Source organism: Pongo abelii, chromosome 8 (assembly GCF_028885655.2).
Source record: "Pongo abelii isolate AG06213 chromosome 8, NHGRI_mPonAbe1-v2.0_pri, whole genome shotgun sequence".
NCBI classification, from domain to species: Eukaryota; Metazoa; Chordata; class Mammalia; order Primates; family Hominidae; genus Pongo; species Pongo abelii.
In genome coordinates this window covers 107,707,271-107,729,484 of record NC_071993.2, presented here as the reverse complement: position 1 = coordinate 107,729,484, position 22,214 = coordinate 107,707,271, and the positions used below count along the sequence as shown (strand labels likewise).

The window sequence follows — 22,214 nt, the reverse complement described above, 5'->3', positions numbered from 1 at the left end:
ATGAAATTCAGCAGGGATAAATGGAATGCCCATGTTTAGGTTAAAAACAATCAATTACACAAGTGCAGAATGGGGTAGACCTGGCTTGATAGCAATTGATGTGAAAAAGATCTCGAGGTTTTAGTTGACCACGAACTCAATATGAGCTTGAGTCTGACATGGCTGCTAAAAAATCAAATGTAATCTTAGGCTATATGGATGTAGAGTCTCCAGATGGGAGAGTGGCAAGGCTCTACTGTGCCTGGCATTGGTTAGACTGTCTTTGGAGTTCAGTGTTCATTTCAGAGGAATTTTAACCTTCAATAACGAATTCTGAGATGGGTAACCAGGATGGTGAGGGAACTCCAAGGGCAGAAACCATATCATGTGAGAATCTGAAATCCACCCAGGACCCAGCCCAGCATTTGCCAAGAGCTCAGTAAATAAAGTGGAGTGGATGAAAGGGAGGGAGGGAAGGGAAGGGAGGGTGTCATATGGAGAGCTTTACCACCACCACCATTCTCTGTGGCAAATGCCATTACCTCTGTTTTAAAGATGAGGAAACTGAGATTCAGAGATATTATGTAATGAGTCAAAGGTCCCAGAGCAAGTAGGGAGTGGAGATGGACCCACATCTGGACATTTGGATCCCACATCCCGTGTTCTTCCCTCAACCCGCATGACTTGGTATAAAGTGATGCTGCAAACAAACAATGGCCACTGTCCATCTCTGACATATGTCCAGGCAGGGCTGTGGCCTTTCAGGCAGAACTGTTGGAGGAAAGAGTTCTATGGTGAGTGGCAGATAAGGCAGGATGACCCTTAAGAATCTGACACTCTGCCTTGTCACCATCCAGCCCAGCCAAGGCCTCTCTCAATCTCAGCCACTCCCAGGCTCCCAGGCTCAAGCCCCATTTCCTGCTTGCCCTTCTAGTCCATTTCCCCAGATTCCTATGGAACACACAGCCATGTGTCTGGGCATTTAATGAACAGCCAATTGTCTGAGTGCAACAGCCTTGCCTTCCCCAGTAGGCTGTAAGCTCCTGAGAGTCACATCCTCGTTCTCTGTTCCTCTCATACCTCCCAACACACTGGGCACCTGGGCCCACATTGATACAAAGATCCCCAGAGAGGCCAGAGAGGAAGGTGTCAGTTTCCTCAATATCCTACCGATTTACACACCAAAGCAGTCAAGGACTCTTAGCTCACTGAAAACTGCCGAGGACAGAGGGATGATCTGAGGGGCCCCTTAGGGCCCTGGCATTTCCTAACCAACCCATAGAGAAGAGGGAGATATAGAGGAAACCTAGAACCCCAGGGAACTGTACCAGCACATTTACTTTCCTCACTTTGAATAACTTAGCTCCCCCGAAAAAGAGCCCCCAGGTTACCTATGGAGAAGAAGAGCGTGGCACCCACTGCCAAGTCACAGCCAGCCTAGATGTGTGCGACCCATGTATGAAGAAGTGGAACGGTGGAGAGTGGGTACCGACAAGGAGGAGGGAGGTGAAGGCCAGAGGCCTCAGGAGGGGAACACACAGGTTGTGGGAGAGGGAGGACAGACCCAGGGGAGGAAGGAGAGGGGTGAGCCTTGAGTGGGTTTAGGGAAATTCCCCGAGGAGATCAACTTTCCTGCCTGGGAGCACTGGTATGCAGTTCTGCTGGCCTGCTGCAGGGGCTGGTGGGGAAGGAGGGCTCACTGAGCGTCTAGCTCCTGGGACCCTAGCCCTTCCCCAGTCTTCTCTGGGCTCTCAGGGAGGGGGTGGGGCCCTCTGCCTGGTACTGTCCCCATTTGGCTCCAGCAGGGGCCAGAACCAGTTAGAAATCTCTGGAACCAAGAGGAAAGGGGGCTTTGTTAGCTCAAAGGACACAAGCAAGGCGAAAAATTACATACCAGGCTGCCCTAAGTATGCTTGTTTAGAGAAACTGCTTGCATTTATGAAGTCTTTGGTGCGGAAAGCAGGGTTGCAAATGACTGCATCAGAGCGACAGTAAAGGCCATTAATTTCCTGTTATGTTTTCCTGTGTTGGGGGCTTTATTAATTTAATTTTACACTGTCGAACAACAGCGAGAGCTGACACTGCCACACCGCCAGGGCTGGGGTTTTCTTTTTGTGTGTGTAGCAAGGCTTTGCCTGACATGCAAATCAACGCTATTACCAGAACCAATAAAGATGTGTGGAGGGAAGAGGGGAGGGAGGGGGAGGGAGAGAGCAGCGGGGAGAAAGGACCAAAGCCATCCTTGGCCAGTTTCTGTCTCCTGTGCCTAGCACCTCCTGGCTTCCCAAGGCGTCCTCCACAGTCAGCAATTTCTGAGCATCCTTCGCTATCCTTCTGCCCTCTTCTCCCCATCCTCTGCTTCTGGATGGTTCTACCTCTGTCATCCTCTTCTGTCTCAGTTCCTGGTAGAACTTGAATAGAGCAGACATGGAGTTCCCAGAAAGAGAAGGGAGATAGACTTCTCACTGTCTGTCCCCAGCTGAGGTATGTCGCAGAAGCCATAGGGGCAAGCAACATGATGGTGCCAAGCCCACAGGCCAGAGCAAAGGCCTAGGCTGCGGACTTCCTCTCCAGGCATTTTCTCCCCCACACTCCCCTTTCATCTAAAGTCAAGGGTCCTGGCCCACTTACACATTATTAGTGCACACACGCATGAACCCAAGTGCTTGTGCACGTGAAGAAGAGTCCAGAAGAACAGATACTCCAATACTCCAACTTGTTTTTAAGTCCCTCTGTGAGCTTTCATACTTTAACATTGTCAACCACTTATTTCCTTTGAATTACCAGGAAAAAAAATACAGTCTCTATTTCTCCTTAAAAGGCTTCAATAACTATCTTCAGTAGCTGTAAGGCACCCACATGGTTCAGACCAAAATGCCAGAGAAAAATGGATCCCCAGCATCCGAACAAAAAGCAAGTCCCTAGAGGTTCCTTTGTATAGCATTCTGGTCCCTTTTGCTGCCTAGACCACATACCCACTGCCCAAGACCACCCACACTGTCCCTCACCCAGGCAGCTCTTACAGGCTGGCTGCCCCAGGTGGCCCACAGTGCCCTCGGCTCCCCACACCACCAGTTCACCCAGGTGCCCACACTGCCCAAGTGCTCATGCTGGGCACTCTGCCTAAAGAGATGGAGATGGCAGGTGAGGAGGGAAGAAAGGAGGAAAGAATGGCTCCTGGAGTCACTCCTACCAAACCTGCTGTCTCCATCCCTCCATCCCAGGCTTCCCAGGCTGCCTGGGCTGAGGGAGATCTGTGTGAGGCAGCAAGTGTGTGTGAGTATGTCCGTGCATCTCTCCCTCTGTCACTGGCTTGCTTGCTCTCCTGCTCGCACTTTCTGCTTCAGGAGCTGTTTGGCAGGCTCTGGGAGGCTGTTGGATGGAATCCAGCTCTCCCTAGGAGGAAAGCATAAACTTCATAAACTGCATTTACTTTAATGCAGGTTCCTGGAGCTGCTTTCCTCTGGCTTCTCTTCCCTCCCCTTGTCTGCCGTCTGGATCACATTCTACCGCTGCCCCTGTGTGTACCCCAACCTTACACACATGCGCACACATACACACATACACATGCACACACACTCTAGCCAGTCCTCCTGAAAAAGGTGAAGCCTGGGGCAGAAAGAGAAGGGCAAGGTGTAAAAGCTCTGCCTGCAGGATAAAGCCCCAGCCCCAGTCCTGGAAAGGCCCCCAGGAGATGCCCACACACTTGTCTCCAGTAGAGATGAGCACAAAGGGTGCTTTGAAGCAGGCAGGTGGAGCCTCAGGGAAGGAGGGGATGCTGACATTTCATGGGGGCAGCCAAATTAGGAGCCACCTGGAGGATGGGCCACAGGGCTCCAAGAATGGGAGGGAGGGAAGGCCAGGCCTCCATGCAGGTTGAGGTTTGTGAGGCCTCTGTTGTCTAGTGCTGTCAAGGTCAGCAGGTTCGGGTTCACCGAAGGGTCAGGATGGTTTGAATTACTGGCTCTGCTGCAACTCAGCTCTGAGGCTGCAACTCGGCTCTGAGGCTCGTGATCTGTCTCGCAGCCCCTGAGCCAGGCCCAGCCCTCCCCCAGCCCTCTATGCCTTTCTACCCCAATGGGGCAAAATGGAGAGGGTCCCAGAGAGCCCTAAGGCCACCATGGCTCTAAGGAAGGCAGGGTAGGAGGGGTCTTTTTCTGGGCTCCAGGGTGGACAGCAATGGTCAAGGAGGCTGCCAGGACCATTCCGCTGGCAGGCAGGGATCTGGGGTCTCCCCAGCCTACATCCTCTCCAAACCCTTTTTCCAGCTGCCTGCGCTTCTCAGCTTCCTACTTGTCTGCAGAGGAAGAGGCGCCCAGGGAGGTGAACTCAGGAGTAGCAGGGCGCAGGGATAGTTTAGGCGCTCATCTCCTCCTTCCTGCTTCCATAGCCTGTGCTTGGGGAAGAAGTGCAGAGCTGAGGCAGCAGATTTCCTGCTTGGTGCCCTTGCTGGGTGGGAAAGGAGAACAATGCCTACCTGCAGGGCTGGAAGGTAGTTGCCAAGTGAAAGACTAGGAAGTTGAAGATGTATTCAGACAAGATGGGTGCTCATCCATGAGGGTGCAAACGTGGAGCTGGGCAGGAGTACCAGACAGCCTTTGCTGAGACAGTGGTATACCTACACCCACCCACCCCAGTTTCCAGCAGTGGATGGACACATATAGTCTCCTCTGGGGCAATTCTGTATTTTCTCTCCTGGTAGGGTGGAATTGACCTCTCTATTCTGAATTTCTGGCATTTTATGAAAAAATATATACTCTTTTGTGCTAAACTTCAAAATACTTCCCCAAACAACCAGATGGAATTCTTCATCCACAACAGCATTAACTAGTTGGGAAGCAAAGGTAGTTGGTGATTTGGCTGCTGTCTCTGATATAAAGGCAAGGACTTACATGCAGATGCATGCACCTATGTTGATCCACACAGCCAAGGCTAAACCCCTGTACTTCCCCACAAAAAAGTACAAATCACCTATGCACAGAACCTACACCTACCTCTGGATAATGACATGGTCAGTATTCAACAGGCTCACGGCCAACTCTACCCAGAGAGTTTGGCTAAAATATGTGATCCAACTAAGCCAGAAAACCTCACCCCTCAGGTATGAACAGTTTAATTTCCTTGGTTACTAGGAAGATATAATCATAGCAATGAATGTGTGTTCATAAATGAGTTTTTTCCCCTATGTTTTGGTGAGTGCTGACCTTTGAACCTCAGCTCTTTCTTGGACTGAGTGGACCTTAGCCAGGTTTTGAGTATGAGTTAGAAAATGAACACAGGTTGAGCCAATGCAGTTAAAGTCAGGCACTTGTCTAGACAGACGGTTACCATCATATAGATTTGGTTTCTGGACCTTCATAGGGCCTATCTCCTAGGGACGGGAGAGTCTGTGATGTGCTAGATAGTACAGTGTGTGAAATCATAGAATCCCACCAATAATCCACAGAACACCTCTCCTTAGAGAAGCACAAACTCAGGCTGGGCACAGTCGCTCATGCCTGTAATCCCAGCACTTTGGGAGGCCAAGGTGGGTGGATCACCTGAGGTCAGAAGTTCAAGACCAGCCTGGCCAACATGGTGAAACCCCGTCTCTACTAAGAATACAAAAAGTAGCCGGGTATGGTGGCAGATGCCTGTAACCTCAACTACTCAGGAGGCTGAGACAGGAGAATCGTTTGAACTGGGAGGCAGAGGTTGCAGTGAGCTGAGATTGTGCCATTGCTCTCCAGCCTGGGCAACAAGAGTGAAACTTCATCCAAAAAAAAAAAAAAAAAAGAGAGAAGCAAAAACTCTGCTCAGCTGCCCCCTGCCAACATAAATGTCTTCTTACAGTGCTGAACCAGGGTCTGGGAGGAGAGCGAAAGCAGAGAGAGGCCCTGCAATTCCCTACCCAGGATGTAAGCTCACTTTAGAAACCTGGGAGCACACTCCTTCTCCCGTCTTCTCTAGGAAAAGAGTCGGATTGCTAGGTGTGCATGTGTGTGTGTCGGTGTGCGTGTATGTGTGTTGGGAGGGTGTGTGTGTGTGTGTGCAAGAATTAGGTGGTAAACAGACATAATTGTACCCAAGTGCTGGGTTTTTGTTTACCCAATATGGTGCAACCTCGCCATGTCTTCTGGGCCCTCCTCAGCCTCTCTCCAAGCTTCTTCAGGCTGAATCCCATCCCACTAAAATAGTGTGTACTCAGCAAAACTTCCCCAAGCTCTTCCCACGCAGGGAGCACTCAGATCCCTCTCTGGTTCTGCCAGCCCCCTGCATCCGGACCAAAATGCCGCTGAGAGAGTCAGGCTCTGTCTCCTGCCTCTGCCCCCAGCCATACCCAGCCCTCACTCAGTTCAGAGCAAGCCCACCAAGGAGCGCTCACCCACCGACTTCCGCCATCAGCCTCGGCCAATACGGCAGGCTGCACCCGAGTGCCCAGGGCCTGGGAAGCCAGGCAGTGGCAGCCTCTGGTCTTCCTCGGGGTCCTCCTTGCCTGCCTTTACTGACCCCAGCCCTCCTCCCACTGCCCCTCCAGAAGGAGAGCTGGGAGGAGAGCTTGGTGACCAGGGCACGCCTGGTTTACATTAATGAGATACACCGAGTGTAATCCAGCCATGGAGGCAGCCTACAAAAGGAGGCGATCGCGGGCGGCCAGGAGCAGAGCTGCTCAGGTAATTGGTTTATCTATCTGGAAGCAGGGGGAGCAATCTCAGCACAGACAGACTAGCAGTAAAGTCTCTTCCTTAAGGCTATTTCCTTTGTCTTTTCAATTGCTTGCACATCCATGTGAGAGAGGGAGAGAGTGTTAAAGAGAGAGGGAGAGGGAGAAATGTTAATTTGTGAATTAATGGCTTTTCTCAGCGGAATTGTAAATTCAAATGTCACCTCACACAGTGACACCACGGCTGGTCTGCTGAAGAAGCAATGATAAGATCCCCCACCTCCCTCGGTGCCCCTCCCTCCCCAAAGATAGCTGTGGAGTGGAACATGCTACTTTTAATTTGCAATAACAACACAACAGAGGTATGCAGTAATGACTGCCTTCTTCCACCCTCCTGGCTTCCTTCCCCCATAGTCCAGTGGCTCCCCCATTTCCTCTCTCCTCACACCTTTCTCAAACAATGCCTCACTTTGCCCCAGGTGCCCCCCACCCCACCCCAGCCAGTGTCCGATCACATAGGGGGGTGCCTTTGGAATTGACGATGCTGCAACCCTCTCTTCTCCTTCAATAATCAGGGAATTAATGACCCTGAAGTTAAAGTGAGGCTGATACTGAGGCCCTGCCCAGCGTTGGGAAAAAGCCTTCATTGTTTTCAAGCAGGAGGCGGGCAGCAGTGAGGGAGATTCATGGATGGAGATTGAATATGCAATTTTCTTTCACCTTGCCAAGAGCTGCCCCTGGGCTGTGCCTGGCCTAAATTTTTCCTTTTACCATCTCTGCCTTATCCGGCCCTCCCACCTCCCTTCCATTCTTTCCAGAAAATTACCTTCAAAATTGATTTCCACTTTTACAAACAAATATAATGGGAACACAGGAAAAAACTTGGGCCGTGATGAATTAGGGCTGTCAGGTTCTTCCAGGTCTCCTTTGCTTTTGTTTTACTACCCGGTCTGCTCTTTGTTTTTCCAAGGGCTAGAAAAAGTGCCCCCCCATTCACTGAGTGCCTGACCCTCCAGGCCACCGGGGCCTCAGCTCCCAAACCCCATCAGCGGCCCATGGCAGAAGTAATCCAGGCCCTGAGACTCTGTTAGCCTCCTGGTCTCCCAGTGGAAGCCTGAGCCAACTCCTCCTTTTCCATGCTCTGGCCCTTAGGAACCCACTCTCTGAATGTTCTCTAACCGCCATCCCCAAGCTATTTCCCTTGACCCCCACACCATACCCTCTGGCCCTCATACCTCTTAAAGTCCAGACCAGATGCAAACCTCCACCTCCTCTAATGTGGGCAGGATCAGTGTATACCTCAACTAGAGCAAATAAGAGACAGACAAACACTGAGAGATCCCGAAAGACAGGCAGGCAGAAGACTGGGGGCAAGACCCCAAGATCGGGAGACCAGACTCCCCTTCTAATGGCTACAAGGGTTCTGAGTTGCAATTCCCATACAGCCTGGCTGTAAGGACCTTAGTCTCCCTAGTCTTGGGCCCTAGGCCACCCCTGGAGGCAGGCTCAGGACAGCCCCTCCCTTTATCAGCAGATGGTAGGGTGATGCCTGTGCCCAGGACCATGGGAGCTCAACACACTCAGGCCTGGCTTAGAGCTCTCCCCGCTCACACAGTCACACCTGGCACTGTCTCCAAGCACGCACACTACCCAGGTAACTGCACACCTTCCCAGTGCATGACATTCCCATCCCCTTACACCCAAAGATCTCAGAGCGGTAGAACACATGCATACTCACACTTGCATAAACTGTGTAAAAAATTACAGTTGGGTTTATAAAACAAACATACATTTTCCAAGGTAAATAAATAAACTTGCATGTGGGAGCAGAAATGTACACAGATGAATAGAGGGAGAGATGCCCACATGTTAGAAAAAGAAGAGGATCTTATATTTGTTTATTTATACATACCTAAAATGCCTGTGGAGGCTGAAAGATAACAAGTGGCCCAAGTGGGTAACCACAGAGTAAATGAACAGATAGAAATGGACAAATCTCCCAATCCCGGGTGTGAGGACAACACCTTTCCTCCACTGCACTGGTCCCATCCAGGTTAGCTAATCCCAGCATCCACTAAAGGCTGCCCTAGTTACAAGGAGCTGCACCAAGGTTAGGGCGCCTGTGCCCAAATAAATTTCTTTCTAACACTTCATTTCCTCATGAAACATACATCTGCCAATTAGGCTTTCTTTCCCAGATACACAAGGATGCATCTTCCAAGATGAAGTCAGCTCAACACTAAATTCATGACCTCATGGAATCCTCTCCACAGTCCCCAGGAAGGAAGTGCCATTACCAACTCCATTTTACAGAGGAGAAGATTGAGCTGATGAAGGTTAGGTGACTTGCCCAACTAGTGAGGGGCACCAGGATTCAGACCCTGCTGTGCTCACTCCAGAGGCCACATTCATTCCCACTGAGCCCCACTGCCCATCCATGCCCTGCTCTAGGGATGGCATGCTCGCTTCTACCCTGTACCTTCCTTCCTGGTGGGAGTCTCTGCAACCTTCTGTTGCCTCAAGCCAGGCTCGTAGACAAGGGCAGGTGCTTCTCATTTCCACGGCTTAATCCTCTCATTTGCTGCAAGTCTAACCTGAGCAACACTCTTGGGGACCTCTAGGATGGTAGCTAACTAAGGAAATAAACTGCTTCTTCCAGTTATGGCTTCATCCAAAGCAGAAGGGAGCTATTAAAGGCAGTGACAGGACTCGGCCATTTGCAGCCATGCAACTTGCCCTGCCTGCAAATGCACAACTGCTCCAGCTTGGCACCACTCAACGGCACAATTCATTGTACACCTAATTAATGGAATGCAAAATCATGGCCCCCTGCAATCTCACACCTCAAAGGATGATCCCAACACACCTCCCTCACACAGACCAGCAGACTCTCACCATATGACTTCATTTGGATTCTTGGACAAGTTATGTAACTGCCCTGTGCTTCAACACCATCACCGATGTACAGCAACGTTTTGGGCCCCAGCCGAAAGCAATTGGGTAAAGGCGAAGGACTTCCAGTTTTCAGCCTGATTGTAGATAGGGAAATACAAGAATCTCTCTCCTCCAGCCACATAAACCAGCTCACACAGTGTTCAGGGAATTGGCGTCCCTTCCAAGGGCCCAGGGAATCCAGCACTAACATGCCCACCCGTAATTACAGCTAAGAAGAAGTGAGGATTTTTGCATGATATGAATGGGGATTCTTCCTCCTCAGACTGATGGACAGCCTGTCTTCTGGGTGCTTCAGAACATAACTTCCTCATCTATCTGGCCTGTCTACCTGTCTCATTCTGGGAGCTCCTGGGCTCTTGGGATGAGGGTCAAAGCCTCTTGACCAGCACATTTCTCAAGGGAAAGTCAGGGGGTGTTTTCCATACTCTCAAAGGCCAAGGCATGGGACGGGGTCTCAAACAGGCTCACAGTCACTGCCAGTTTTTCCCCAGAGTCACAGCTGATCAGTCCTTTCCTAATATCCCCAGGGAAATGATTGCTGCAGATACTAATAACACTGTCCATATTCCGAGTGCCAATGCCAATAATGTTCTGGGCATTATCACTGTGAACACCAATAACTACTGCTGAGATTGTCTCCAATAATGCCAGCACGCACTGCAGTGATTGTCCTCACTAATGCCCATCACCGTGACATTGTTAGAGCTGAAGAATAGGCCGAACTGTACCCAGAGCAAAAGAGGAGCAGCTTCCTGGAGGACAAAGAGGTTCACAGCTTGCCCTCGGGGTATGACACTCCTAGGAAGATGCCACAGTGCTTGGGGCCAAAGGAGGGCCAGTCTGGCAGGGTCTTTAAGGGCCCTCCTGGAGGGAGATGAGCCCCTCCATTCCCTCTAGGGTCTAGCCCTTTAATGTGCATGCTCAGTCCCATCCCAACACCCCTCAGTCCCCTGGTCAGTATTCTCTTTTGCTGCAGTCCCGGCCCAGTCACTGAAGGACACACCTGGGTGTCTGCAGCCCATGCCCGAGGCTGCCTTCTGTGACTGGCCTGCCAGCTGCTTTGCTACCTTAGCCTGACTGCAGAGTTGGGCTACATCATCTTGACACATAATTATCTCCCCTATTCTTAATCATCTGAGCTGCTCCCTAATGCAAACTGGGCCTGGCTGCTTAGAAGCATCCAGAGTGGGGGAAAGGGGAGGAGGGGCTGCCACAGCTCTACCTTTGCTCTCTCCTCTCCCTTCCCACTGGGGGCTGATGGATCAGGATTGGGGGGGGGAGGTCACGGAGAACTGGTCTCCCTCATAGGCCTGGCCTCCACCAGGGAAAATACATCTCCATTTGGCCTGGGGTTGGTCAAGAGGAGTTGGTAAGAGGAGGAGAACTGTCTCTCAAAAGAGTGAGGCCTCTGATATGTCTTGCCACCCGGATAGGCCCAGCATGTAAATGTTTCAGAGGAAACTTGGGGGCCCCATAATCTCTTGCTTTGAAGACTTTCACTGCTTCCTGCAACATGGCCCTGGTGCATCACTGTCACACTGCTGGAGCATGAGCTTCCCAAACCCAGCCCTGCTCCTGTCCCTTCCTGCTCAGACTACTCCTGCCTTCAGAAAAAAAAAAAAAAAAAAAAAAAGCCCAAACTCCTTCTATGGTCTAGACCTGGCCTGCTATCCTGTGGCCCTAACCTGTCTCCTCAGCCTTACTGTCCACCACATCTCTTTGTGCCTTCTATCCCTGCTAAAGCTGCCCTGCAGCGGCTGGCCAAAGGGCCTTCTGGTCACAAGGCTCAGTCTATCAGATAGAATTTCAGGCTACCATTGTCTCTGAACATTCTCCTCTTCATCCCTCAGGCCCCTCCTCAAAGAGCAGCCCTTCCTGGCCATGTACTCCCTCCCCAGCCCAGTTCCTGTGGCCCGCCATCCAGACCTCCATCGCAACAGGCTATCTGATGGGCCTATCTGCTCTTTGGGCTCACATGTTTAACATGCCCCACTAGAATGTAAGCTCCTTAAGGACAAGAATCATATCTTGTTCTGCTTTGGGATCCTATAGTCCAAGCCTTTCTTGAAACTATGTCCAGGAAAGGTTCACTGAACTGAATTGATTAGAAACAATGAAGGCGATCAACCGCTCAGGAGAGCACCCTGTTCTGGGCCAGCCAGGCGCAGCCCTGGGTGACCACAGCCTCATGCCAGTGCCTCCCTACCCCCAGCCTTTCTTGCCCCACAGGAGCCCATGCAGCAGAGGGCATACTTGGCCACGAGGTTGGCATACTTTCCCACAGCCTCAGACTGAAAAGGGAGAGTACAGAGGGGTATCTGTGGCCTCCCATGGGCTGCTGGGCCTCTCACCCCCTAAAAAACACAGGGGCTGCTGGTTAAGGGAGAGACCTTTAGGGTTTGAGGCAGATTCTAACAAAGCACTTGGGGTGCCAAGGAGCTTGGCCAAGGCCTGAGCATGGGGAGCCTCAGGGAGAATTGGGACTTAGGGCCTTTCCCACAACCTCCCCCTGCCCATCAGGGGCTGCCGCCAAAACAACCACAATGAAATTTAGTGAATGGCAAAGGCCGTGGCAGCCAAATCGGTTTGGATATTTTGGAAGAAGGAGAAATAGAGCCAGACAAGCTGTTTCCCTGTGAAACGAGACCATTAGGGCTTCTGGAAGGAGGCCAGTGCCAGGTCATCAATGTCTTGCCAGGCCTAGGCCTCCCCTCCACGCTGTCCCTTCCGCTGGGGGCCAGGCCTCTCCCACTCTCTTCCCTCAGCCTAGGCCGGGGGATCTTGGACTGTGGGCCCAGGCAAGCTCAGTGTTGTCCCTTTTCTCTGCTCCTCACTCCATTAGGCTTCCCCTACCGAGGGTTTGTCTATGTGTAGAATGACCACATAATTTATTGTCCAAACAGGACATTTCTGAGAGAAAAGGGAGATGCTGAGATGCTGACTGGCCAAGATGCAGAGACAACAGGCATAAATTGGGACTGTCCTGGGCTAATGGGATGGATGGTCACCCCTTTATGCTCATTGTTTGAGGATTCTGCCTCCTTCCTGGGAGATGTCTTTAAAATCCTCTGAAGGCCAGGAGGTTACCACTTCTCCAGCAGGAACCATGAGAAAATGGGGGCAGGAAGCAGGCCGGAGACACTGGTGTCTCTGTTGGTCTGGGTCTGCCAGCCCTCTGCCCCAGCTTCAAGCATCAGAAGAGAACCAGATGGTCACCAAGGGACTCCCAATGTCACGACATTTGAAAAACACTTTGTCCCAGGCTCATCCCTACCACTCTCCCCCGTATTTCTTTTCTTCTCTCCTCCTCCTCTTTCTTCCCCATTCCCTTTGACACCCTTCCTAACAGCCTGGCTGCACCCTGAGGCATTTCAGGGAGGTGAGGGAGAGGGCCAGGGGATTTGGAGTGGCATCTCTACTCATGGAGAAGAAGAGGAGAGAGAGTTCCCACGTCCAGCTCCCTGTGAGGTTTGAACTGGGGGCGGTGTGCAGGTATTAAAGAGAAACGGCACCAGGGTAGGCTGCACATGACATCACTCCTTCACCTCCGGATGGATTGGGATCAGGTAAGGACAAGGTAGGTCGGCCTTTCATCCTCAGGTCAGAGACCAGCTGTTCCCCCAACTCCAAAACCTTTCCAAGGTAAACGGTTGTTGCTTCTCCTCCTGGCATCCCACAGGGATCGATAGGGTGAGCCCTAGTGGCAGGTGAGGCAGCCGGGGCTGCTGAGCAGATGGTGAAGCTGATGGCCCCACCAGCAGCCACCCTCCCTCTCTCCAGGAGCCAGCAGGGCAGTGGCGGGACCTGGGCTTTGCTACTAAAATTGATCTCACAGCAGACCAGCTGCGAGGCCAGGCCGAAACCGGAGCTTGGAGTCCAAGGACAAAGCACGCGAAGGGGAAGCCACACCTCTTCCCTCCTCCCTACCTTCATCACGTTTCCTCTTCTCACCATTGGAGCGAGGAATCCCCAGGATCCCATTGATGGAGTAGGATCCCACTGGGTCATTGGAGGCGCTGGAAACAGGAGGGGAGGCCGTGCTGGGAACTGGATGAGAGGAAGGAGGAAATGGCATCAGAATAGCAGTTTAGCAGTTGTGATCGTAGGCCAAAGCCCCAAGGCTGGGGGGCAGAGAGAAGCAGAGGACATAAGGAGGGATGAGGAGCCCACGTTCCTCTCATTCCTCTACTTCCTCTGGGGTCTATTTAAGAGGGGACTGCATTGCCATATACAGGCTATTATTCACTTCTGTCCAGCCCTGAGGTAAGTGGTGCCCAGTCAACCCCAGGCTTTCTCTGCAGACCTGTGGATTTCACTGGGGTTCTCAAAGTCACTCTCCTAAAGACGGATGGAGTACAGGCCCAGGAAACAGCAAGGCTGTCTCCATCTAGGCAGCACCTCCATGGTCCTCTAGAGAGCACAGCTCCTTGGATATCCCCTTGCACAGCTCATCCAATCCCTGGGGCTGGGCAAACCCTTCTAATGAAGCCCCAGCTCATTGTTCTCAGTCTCCTGGGCTGAGTCTTTACCAATCCTGATTTAGAGTCTGTGGCTTTCTAAGATCTGTCTCTGATTCTCCAGGAGACACAAGACTGGTCCTGATGTTCCCCAGGAGTGTGCATTTCTCTTTCTCAGCTGCTTTTGGTCTTGAAATCACTTGAGAAACTCCTAATTTCCCCCTTAGGGCAAGATTAGTGAACCCATTCGCTCTATGGTGATCAACTCAGGTACAGCCTGGCCCAACCCTCCCTCCCAGCACACCCTGTAACACTGGCCTAGTAAACAACAGCTCCTGCCAACTCCTGGAGGGCTGGAACTAGGCATTTCTATTACCTGCTGGTCAAGACAGAAGGAGACAACTGCCAAGAGGAGCAGCAGGAAAAATGTAACCACATCCCAGCCCCTCAAACCCCAGGCCTCATCTATGGCTACAGTAGCACCAAGTTTCTCCTTGGGCCAGAGGGAAGCCAGTCTGTGTGTGTTGGGGACAGAGGAGGAGTGTTAGCAGGTGTTCTAGTAGGCCTGGGTCACGTCTTTGAGAGGCCCTAAGCATGGCTCAAAGAATGAGGGGGATGGAGAAAGGATGAGAGATACAGAGTGGGTGAGACAGAGGATGAGCAATCAAGAGAGAAAGGCCAAGAGGAAAGAGGCCATGAGGAAGGAGGAAGACAGAACAGAGCCAGAGCTACACCTAAGAAGCAGAGAGAAGACAGGGAAGGGCAGAGGGAGAAAAGAAGAGGAGGCAAGGGGAGAAGACAGAGGACAATGTTAAGAACAAGATGGAATGTTAAACAAAGATGGAATAAGAAAGTTGATATAAAAGAAAGAGGGCACAGGTAGGGAGACAGAATCAGATAAAAACAAAAGATGATGGAGAAGGAGGGAGAGGGAAGCAGGAGGAGGAGAAGAAAAAGAAGAAGAAATGCTAGAAGAAAAACACTTAAGAGAGAGGAAAGGAGGGGAGAGGATAGGGACTGACTAAAACAGGGCAGAGGGAGATGACACAAGTGGGAGGCAGAGAACAATCCTAGTGAACCAGTATCTCTCAGGGAGATCCTATGTGGACAGGAGTTCAGGTGAGAGGAGCTGGCAAATAGGATGGGCTCTGGACCTCAACTGGGCAGGCAGTTCCCAGGGGTGGAGCTGCGTTTCCTGCCTTTCTCTAGGTGGGATCTGGTTTCCTCCCCTTCCCTGAGCCCTCTTACCAATGGTGTGGCCAGGGGCGGTCACTCCTGTCCCAGCCCCATCCGGCGTTGGGTGGAAAGGCTGCTGAACTTTGGTCCGGATGATTCTGCAACAGCGTCACAACAGCATCACACATCAAATGCCCACTTCTACCCCGGCCAATTCCAGCCCAGCCCTGCAAAGGGGCTCTCTCCCAAGTTCCTCAGTGATTTCCTCATCCATCTGCTCCCTGGGTCCCTGCCCTCACTGACTGCTGCAAGGCAGAGGGTTTTCCTTCTGTTGGCTCTGCAGATCCAACCTAATGCAGCTCTGGGTGAATGCAGCTTGCCTTATGTCCTGCTATGAGCATCACCCAAATTATTGTTTGATTTTTGGTAGCAAAGATCAGGGCAGAGACCCAATGAGCACAGCATTCTTTCTTTTTCTGCAGGGTGAGGACTGCCCTAGTGGCTTGTTGTCCACCTTTCTCTCCTCAACCACACATGCATCTCTTCCTGGTACCATGACCTCCTGGGTTTTGAGATCATTTTGGAGCTTGCTTTCCTACTTGGGACTGTATCACAGTTCTTCAGAGTCGAGAGGATGAGATTTCCCCATATCCTGAAAGAATGAGAAGTAGCCAGGGAGGGGCTGGGTCACAGGTGACCTTTTTGTCCCCAGAACTCCAGCACAGCACACAGTCCCTTTGCCAGATGTCAGGCTGAACAACCTCTTCTTGAGCCCACTTACTGCCCTCAAACAAGTCAGAGCCCTGTTCCTATATGGCTGGCTGGTTTGCTGGCCTCCTTTTCTGAGGTTCTTACTTGGATTGCAGCTTCTTTGCCAGCCTGGTTGAAAGGTCTGGTGCCCTCCCTGTACATCCTGGGGAGAAGGGGCCAAATCAAACATTCCAGGGGCCTGCTTTTCAGGGATCTTAAAAACCCAGGGCTCAATGATGCCAAAGACCAGTCCCAAGGCCAAGACTGAGGAATGCTCCTCCTACCCACTGGTCAATGAGGGGCCTTTGGAAGCCACTTTTCTGATAGCATTGCTCATCCCCACAGAGAGGCATGTGAGCCAAGCTCACCTCAACCAGCCAGGTGAGTCACAAGCCATGAGCAAGTCAGCTCTAAAAGCTTTTCCTGAACACTTGCAGGCAGTTGGGATAAGGCCCCTAGCTCACAGTGGATATGAAGGTGGGGAGGGGAGGCTTAGCCCCCGAAAAAGCTCAGTTACCCGAGGGAATCAGGTAGTTAGTGCTGGAAAGTTGGAGCAGAGGAACCATTCCCCTTGCAGGAGAGGGAACTGCGGAAGAAGTCGCTGAACAGAGGGAAATTGATGTAGATCTTCAAAGCCGAGTAGGGCTGAAATCAGAGGCACAGAGGATGGCGGAAAGGACACTGGGCTGCATGGCAGGGGCCCTGAGTCCTGCTTCTGATTTTGCATTTAAGAAGCCACATAGCCTTGGTCTCATCTCTCAACTTCTCTGGGCCTCAGTTTCTTCAGCTGTAAATGAAGGGGTTGGACTACAGGATCTCCACTGTCTCTTACCCCAGTAAAAAATAACTTGATCCTAAGATGAACAAAGAAGTAGAGGGGAGGGCATCACAAGCTGGTAGAAGCGGAAGCCACGCGAGCCTGCTGCCTTCTAAGTTAATGCCCAGAGAGGTCAGCCAGAATGAATGGAGGCAGGCAAGGTACTAAGAGGAAACAAGGGTGAAAACTTGGATGTGATGAGAACCATCACCATTTTCCACTTACTGTACATCTACTATGTGCCAATATTTTACACAATTTATATGACATATATATTACTGTTAATTTGCACAACCACCTCCAAAGTAGAGACTATTATCCTCATTTTGCAAATTGAAAACCAAAGCTGAGACAAGTTTAAGTAGCTCACTCAAGATCACACTACTGGCTGGGTGCGGTGGCTCACGCCTGCCATCCCAGCACCTTGGGAGGCCAAGGCGGGTGGATCACCTGAGGTCAGGAGTTTGAGACCAGCCTGGCCAACATGGTGAAACCTCGACTCTACTAAAAGTACAAAAATTAGCCAGGCATGGTAGCAGATACCTGTAATCTTAGCTATTCAGGCGGCTGAGGCAGGAGAATTGCTTGAACCCGGGAGGCGGAGGTTGCAGTGAGCCAAGATCAAGCCACCATACTCCAGTCTGGGCAATAGAGTGAGACTCCATCTTAAAAAAAAAAAAAAAAAAAGGCCAGATGCGATGGCTCACGCCTGTAATCCCAGCACTTTGGGAGGCTGAGGCAGGCAGATCACGAGGTCAGGAGTTTGAGACCAACCTGACCAACATGGTGAAACCCCGTCTCTACTAAAAATACAAAATTAGCCGGGTGTGGTGGTATGCGCCTGTAATCCCAGCTACTCAGGAGGCTGAGGCAGGAGAATCTCTTGAACCCAGGAGGCAGAGGTTGCAGTGAGCTGAGATTGTGCCTCTGCACTCCAGCCTAGGCGACAGAGTAAGACTCCGTCTCAAAAAAAAAAAAAAAAAATCACGGTACTAATTAGGGAAGACTCAGAATGCAGCCTCTAAAATCTATGCTTTTTGTTACTTTGTCATCCTGCCCCCAACATGTAGGAACCAGGTTTAGTTCTAAACTAGGGGGGATCTCTACAAATGGATCCCAGTAAAGCAACATACATATACATGAGGCATGAGGCGATAGGGAGCTGGTCTCAGGAAAGAAAGGGAAGAATTTGCAAGATAAGAGGAAGGCAGAATGGCCGGAGTTTGGCAACCAACTGGAGTCAACCATGGTTTTACAATCTCAGATTTGTGTAACTGGAAACTTGGTGGAGTTTACATCAGCAGGTCGGGAATAAGGCTGTAGGGAAGTGACTGGTTTTGGAAGGAAGTGGTGATGTTGGTCCTAGATGTGCAGCATTTGAGGTGAAAGAGGAGCGTCCAGGTGCAATGCCCCTGCATCAGCAGGCACACAGAGGTATGGATTTAGGAGACTGTCAGGGACCAGGGAAAGGAGTGTTTAAAAGACAAGAGGCCTAAAGAGTGGATACTGGAGGACATTTATTTCCAGGGACTGGGAGAAGAAACTGACCTTGCAAAGGATTCAGAGAATTAATTGCACAGGAAATGGCAGAACCAAGATAGGTCAGTTTCACCTAAGTCAATGGAGAAGAATGTTTCAAGAAAAACACAACCTGCAGTGCCAACAGCAACATGGAGACCGAAGGGAATTGGGAACAAGAAGAAGCACAGATTTGGGATTCTGGTAGCCATTAGTGACCTTGAGGAGGAGTCTCAGCAAAGCGACTGGAGCGGGAGCCAGACAGAACAAGGTTAGGGAATGCATAGGGAGGAAAAGGAGACAGGGCGGTAAATGGAGACTATTGCCTCAGAAGTTTTTGGAAAATGAAAGGAGAGGAAAGTATAGAAGGTGGAGGATAGAATGATCAGCTAAGTGGAGGGAAGGCCTTCTTGAGTAGGAAAGACCTGGATAAGCTTGTAGACGAGGAGGAAGAACCAGTGAAGAGGAAGAGACTGAAGTTGCCTAAGGGACTGTGGATGATTAACAGAGCAAGGGAGAACAAGGAAAAATGGAGTGCAGACTCCAGGGAGGTGTTAGCCAGAAATGGCATATTTTCAGGTGGCCAAAGCTTTGAAAAGGAGCTTTTATGGCTTTTATCTCTCAGCAAAGCAGAAGGCAAGGTCATCTCCCAAGAGTTGGAGGGAAGATTTGGAGTTTGATCACAATGGAAAAGATTGGATAGCAGCTGAGAGGCAGTGTACAATCATCTATAAGAAAAGTCTAGAAAGATGCTGAGCAGCTCAGAGCAGCTGCTCCTAGTTTACTGCAGCAACAGCTTCTGCGAGCTCACTGGGCCTGTGGGTAGGTCTGGCTTGAGGGCTGATGGGCTCTTGACTAAGGGAACCCCAGGGGTGGGGCTGGCTGAGAGAGATAACTGGAGGGGCTTGAGGAGTTTCTGTCTTTGTTACCCAGAGCCTCTGACCCCTAGGGCACTGGCGCAAATTTAGCTGAGGCAGCAAGTGATGGAAAATCACTACCCCCTGACAGCGGCTTGGTGGTGCATGGGGGAGGAGCTGGGCAGGGTGCCTGCTGTGAGTTACTAATGCTCTTGGTATCCATCCATGACCTCAGGCAGTGGGCACTTGCCAGTCCCTAGAGCTGATCTCAGAGAATTTAAGAACTGGGATGGTGGAAATCTGATGGTCATCCATTGTCCTCCTGTCTCCCATACAACAACCCAATAACTCATGGCAATTTCACTCGGGGCTAAAGGATGAATGAAGTAAAGCAGTTGTTGATGATGATGGCCTGATACCATTTCCCCATGTTCTTCCTCCTCCTTCTCCAATTCTTTTTCATACTTGGCCTCACAAGACAGCCAGACACACACCAAACCTCCATAGCCCCGGGCGGGTTTGGCCTGGAAGGTCAAATACTGGATATAGATCCCTGGAGGGTGCAGCTGGGACCCTGGAGGGTGCAGCTGGGACCCTGAAGGACACAGGTCTGCTCAGAAGCTGGGAGGTGTCATTTTTCCATTTCCACAGAAAGACTGCCCTGCCAGGGTGCCTGCTCCCCACTTCTCTTTCCTTCACAGGATGCTCTTTCTCCTCCACCATTTCTGATGAGAGCTCACCCTTTCCTGGGGACCTCCAGGGCTTTGGCCTGGGCCCCGGGAGTGAGAGCAGCAAAAGGAAGAAGGGTATGAGTTCTGGGCTCAGCCTGCCTTGGTCGGAATCCCAGCTTTGTTACTTGTTTCCTGTGAAACCCCTGGCAGTTTCCTATTCCCTTGTCTGTAAAATAAGATAAAACTACCATACACTTCATAGGACTGTGGTGAGGACTAAATAGGGACACTCCATGTAATGTGATTAGTATGACGGTTGGTTCTATAAATGCTACCTATAATAACAATGATGACCAGTATTATTATTCCTATGGGTGACCCCTAGGCCTAGCTGCTTTCAATTTAGGCAGATGCAGGCAGGAGACCTCCCTACCCAGTATGCCCCAGCCTGGTCAATGCAGGTGCCACTGAGACCCTGGGAAGAGCATTGAGAAGACGAGAAACAGCAGCAGTGGCGGCGGCAACATCTGACCCAAAAGGAGGTTGCATCAGACTCTCAAGAAGACAGACTGGGGACTGGACCAAGCCCCACTGGGGTCACTGGCAAGGATCCACAGGGGACCCGAGGGATGGCAGGGTGTCGTGGCAGGACTTCAGAGCAAAGGATGACAGGGCAGGTGGGGAGGCCACTCCCTCATTGGTTAAATTCCCAGAAGGCCCCCAGCTCTCACCAACTTGTATATCAACACAGTCTCAGGCTCTGTGAGTAAGAATGAAAGCCCTGGATGAGACTCCTATTAACACTGTGTTAAACTCAAGAAGAAAGACAGAAGCCCTCCACCTTTTAAGAGAGCACCAGGCATTCTTACTCATCTTCTGGTTCGGCTCTCTCTCTTCCTCCTCCTTCCGCATTCTTTTCTCTGTGTTTCACTCTCTGTCTCTCTCTTCTTCTCTTTCTCTGCTCCTCTCTCCACTTCCCCTGTCTTTGTCTGTCTGTCTGTCTCCTTGCACCCTGAAGTCCCACTGTGGCTATGTGAGTTTATTGATTCCTGGGAGCTGGGGGAAAGCAGGAGGCAAGGCTGGGGTGCAGGCTCAGGGATGGAAATAGAAGGCTATAAATTATTTGTGACAGGAAAGCAATAGTGGCAGAGTGCTGAGCACAAGTCCTGTGTCACTATTAGATTCCTTTTAGCCTGATGACACTGTAAAAAAGGTTAAGTGTCTGCTGGAATCGTACACCTGGGGGGCCGGGGCAGCCTGGGAGCAGAACAAGCCACTGAGAGCAGGTATATCAATTCTCCAGGCCAATAATATTCCTCTCATTGATCGCCACGCAAAGTTCAAAAATCTCATTACAGCCAGGCAGACCGGGAACTTTTTACAAATCAATAGAATGATATAATTATGTATACTTAGTACAAATGTATCTATTCATTTATCCATCCATCCACGGTCCGCCTCAGGGTTTCCAAGTTAACCTACCCATCATATTATGTTATGTTATGTATGATATTATATTGCATTATATTATATGATAATAAATGGTGTGCAAAAACTCCCTGAGGTGGAGACAAGAAGAGGTCCTATTAGCATTGAGGTGACCCCAGACAGCTCACCTTGGGAGGAGTGAGGTGGCAGCATTTACAGGACTAGGCTGGGCAGGATTTCTAGGAGCAATGCTTCCTCAGGAGAGGCTCCAGTTTAAAAACAAAAACAAAAAACTGTCTACTGAGTATCTACTATGTGCTAGGCAATGTTCTATGTACTTCAAATAAATAGTTCACTCAATCCTTACAACAACGCATTTTGCACATAAGGCTTATTACAACTTGCCCAAAGTCACCCATTTAATAAACAGCAAATCTGGGATTTGAATTCAGATAGACTAATCCCAGGTACTAATCCCTTACCTGCTAAATTATACTGCCTCCAGGGGAGAGACACCCAAAGGCACCAAATTGAAACTTCTATTTTCAGTTCCTTCTGAGAAATGAAGGGTGAGAGGTTTCCCTGAACCTCAGTTGTCCTCACTAGAAAATGGGAATAATAACACCTGCTGGACCCAACTGCTGACAACCCCTGTACATTGGATCTCCAAGTATGTTGCCATGAAATCCTTTCCTGCTGTCTAGAACAGACTTCCTTCCCAATTTTAGAATTATTCCCTAGAGGAACAAAATTACTCCCTAGCAGAGCTTGAACAAACCAGTGACATGACCAGGCTTGGGGCAGGCTGCTCTTAGGAGCAAGATGTCAAGTATCTGGATATATGTGTTATATACATGTATAAATCAGCTTAAATTGTCCTGGAGTAAACTGCCCACTTTAGAGTCTTTGCAGAAAATATTTAATCCCTGGTATGGGGAGGGTCTTTCCTGATTCGGTAAGTCA

The 22,214-nt window shown here is 50.5% G+C and overlaps 1 protein-coding gene across 1 annotated transcript in view; it reads right to left on the bottom strand.

The window, feature by feature from the left end:
* The window catches only part of PAX2 (paired box 2), an 80,823-nt gene that overhangs the window by 32,576 nt on the left and 26,033 nt on the right, over positions 1 to 22,214 (bottom strand). The window contains 2 exon segments of the mRNA XM_024253780.2: positions 13,505 to 13,624; positions 15,283 to 15,368. Of these exon segments, the coding sequence (XP_024109548.2) occupies positions 13,505 to 13,624; positions 15,283 to 15,368 (206 nt within the window).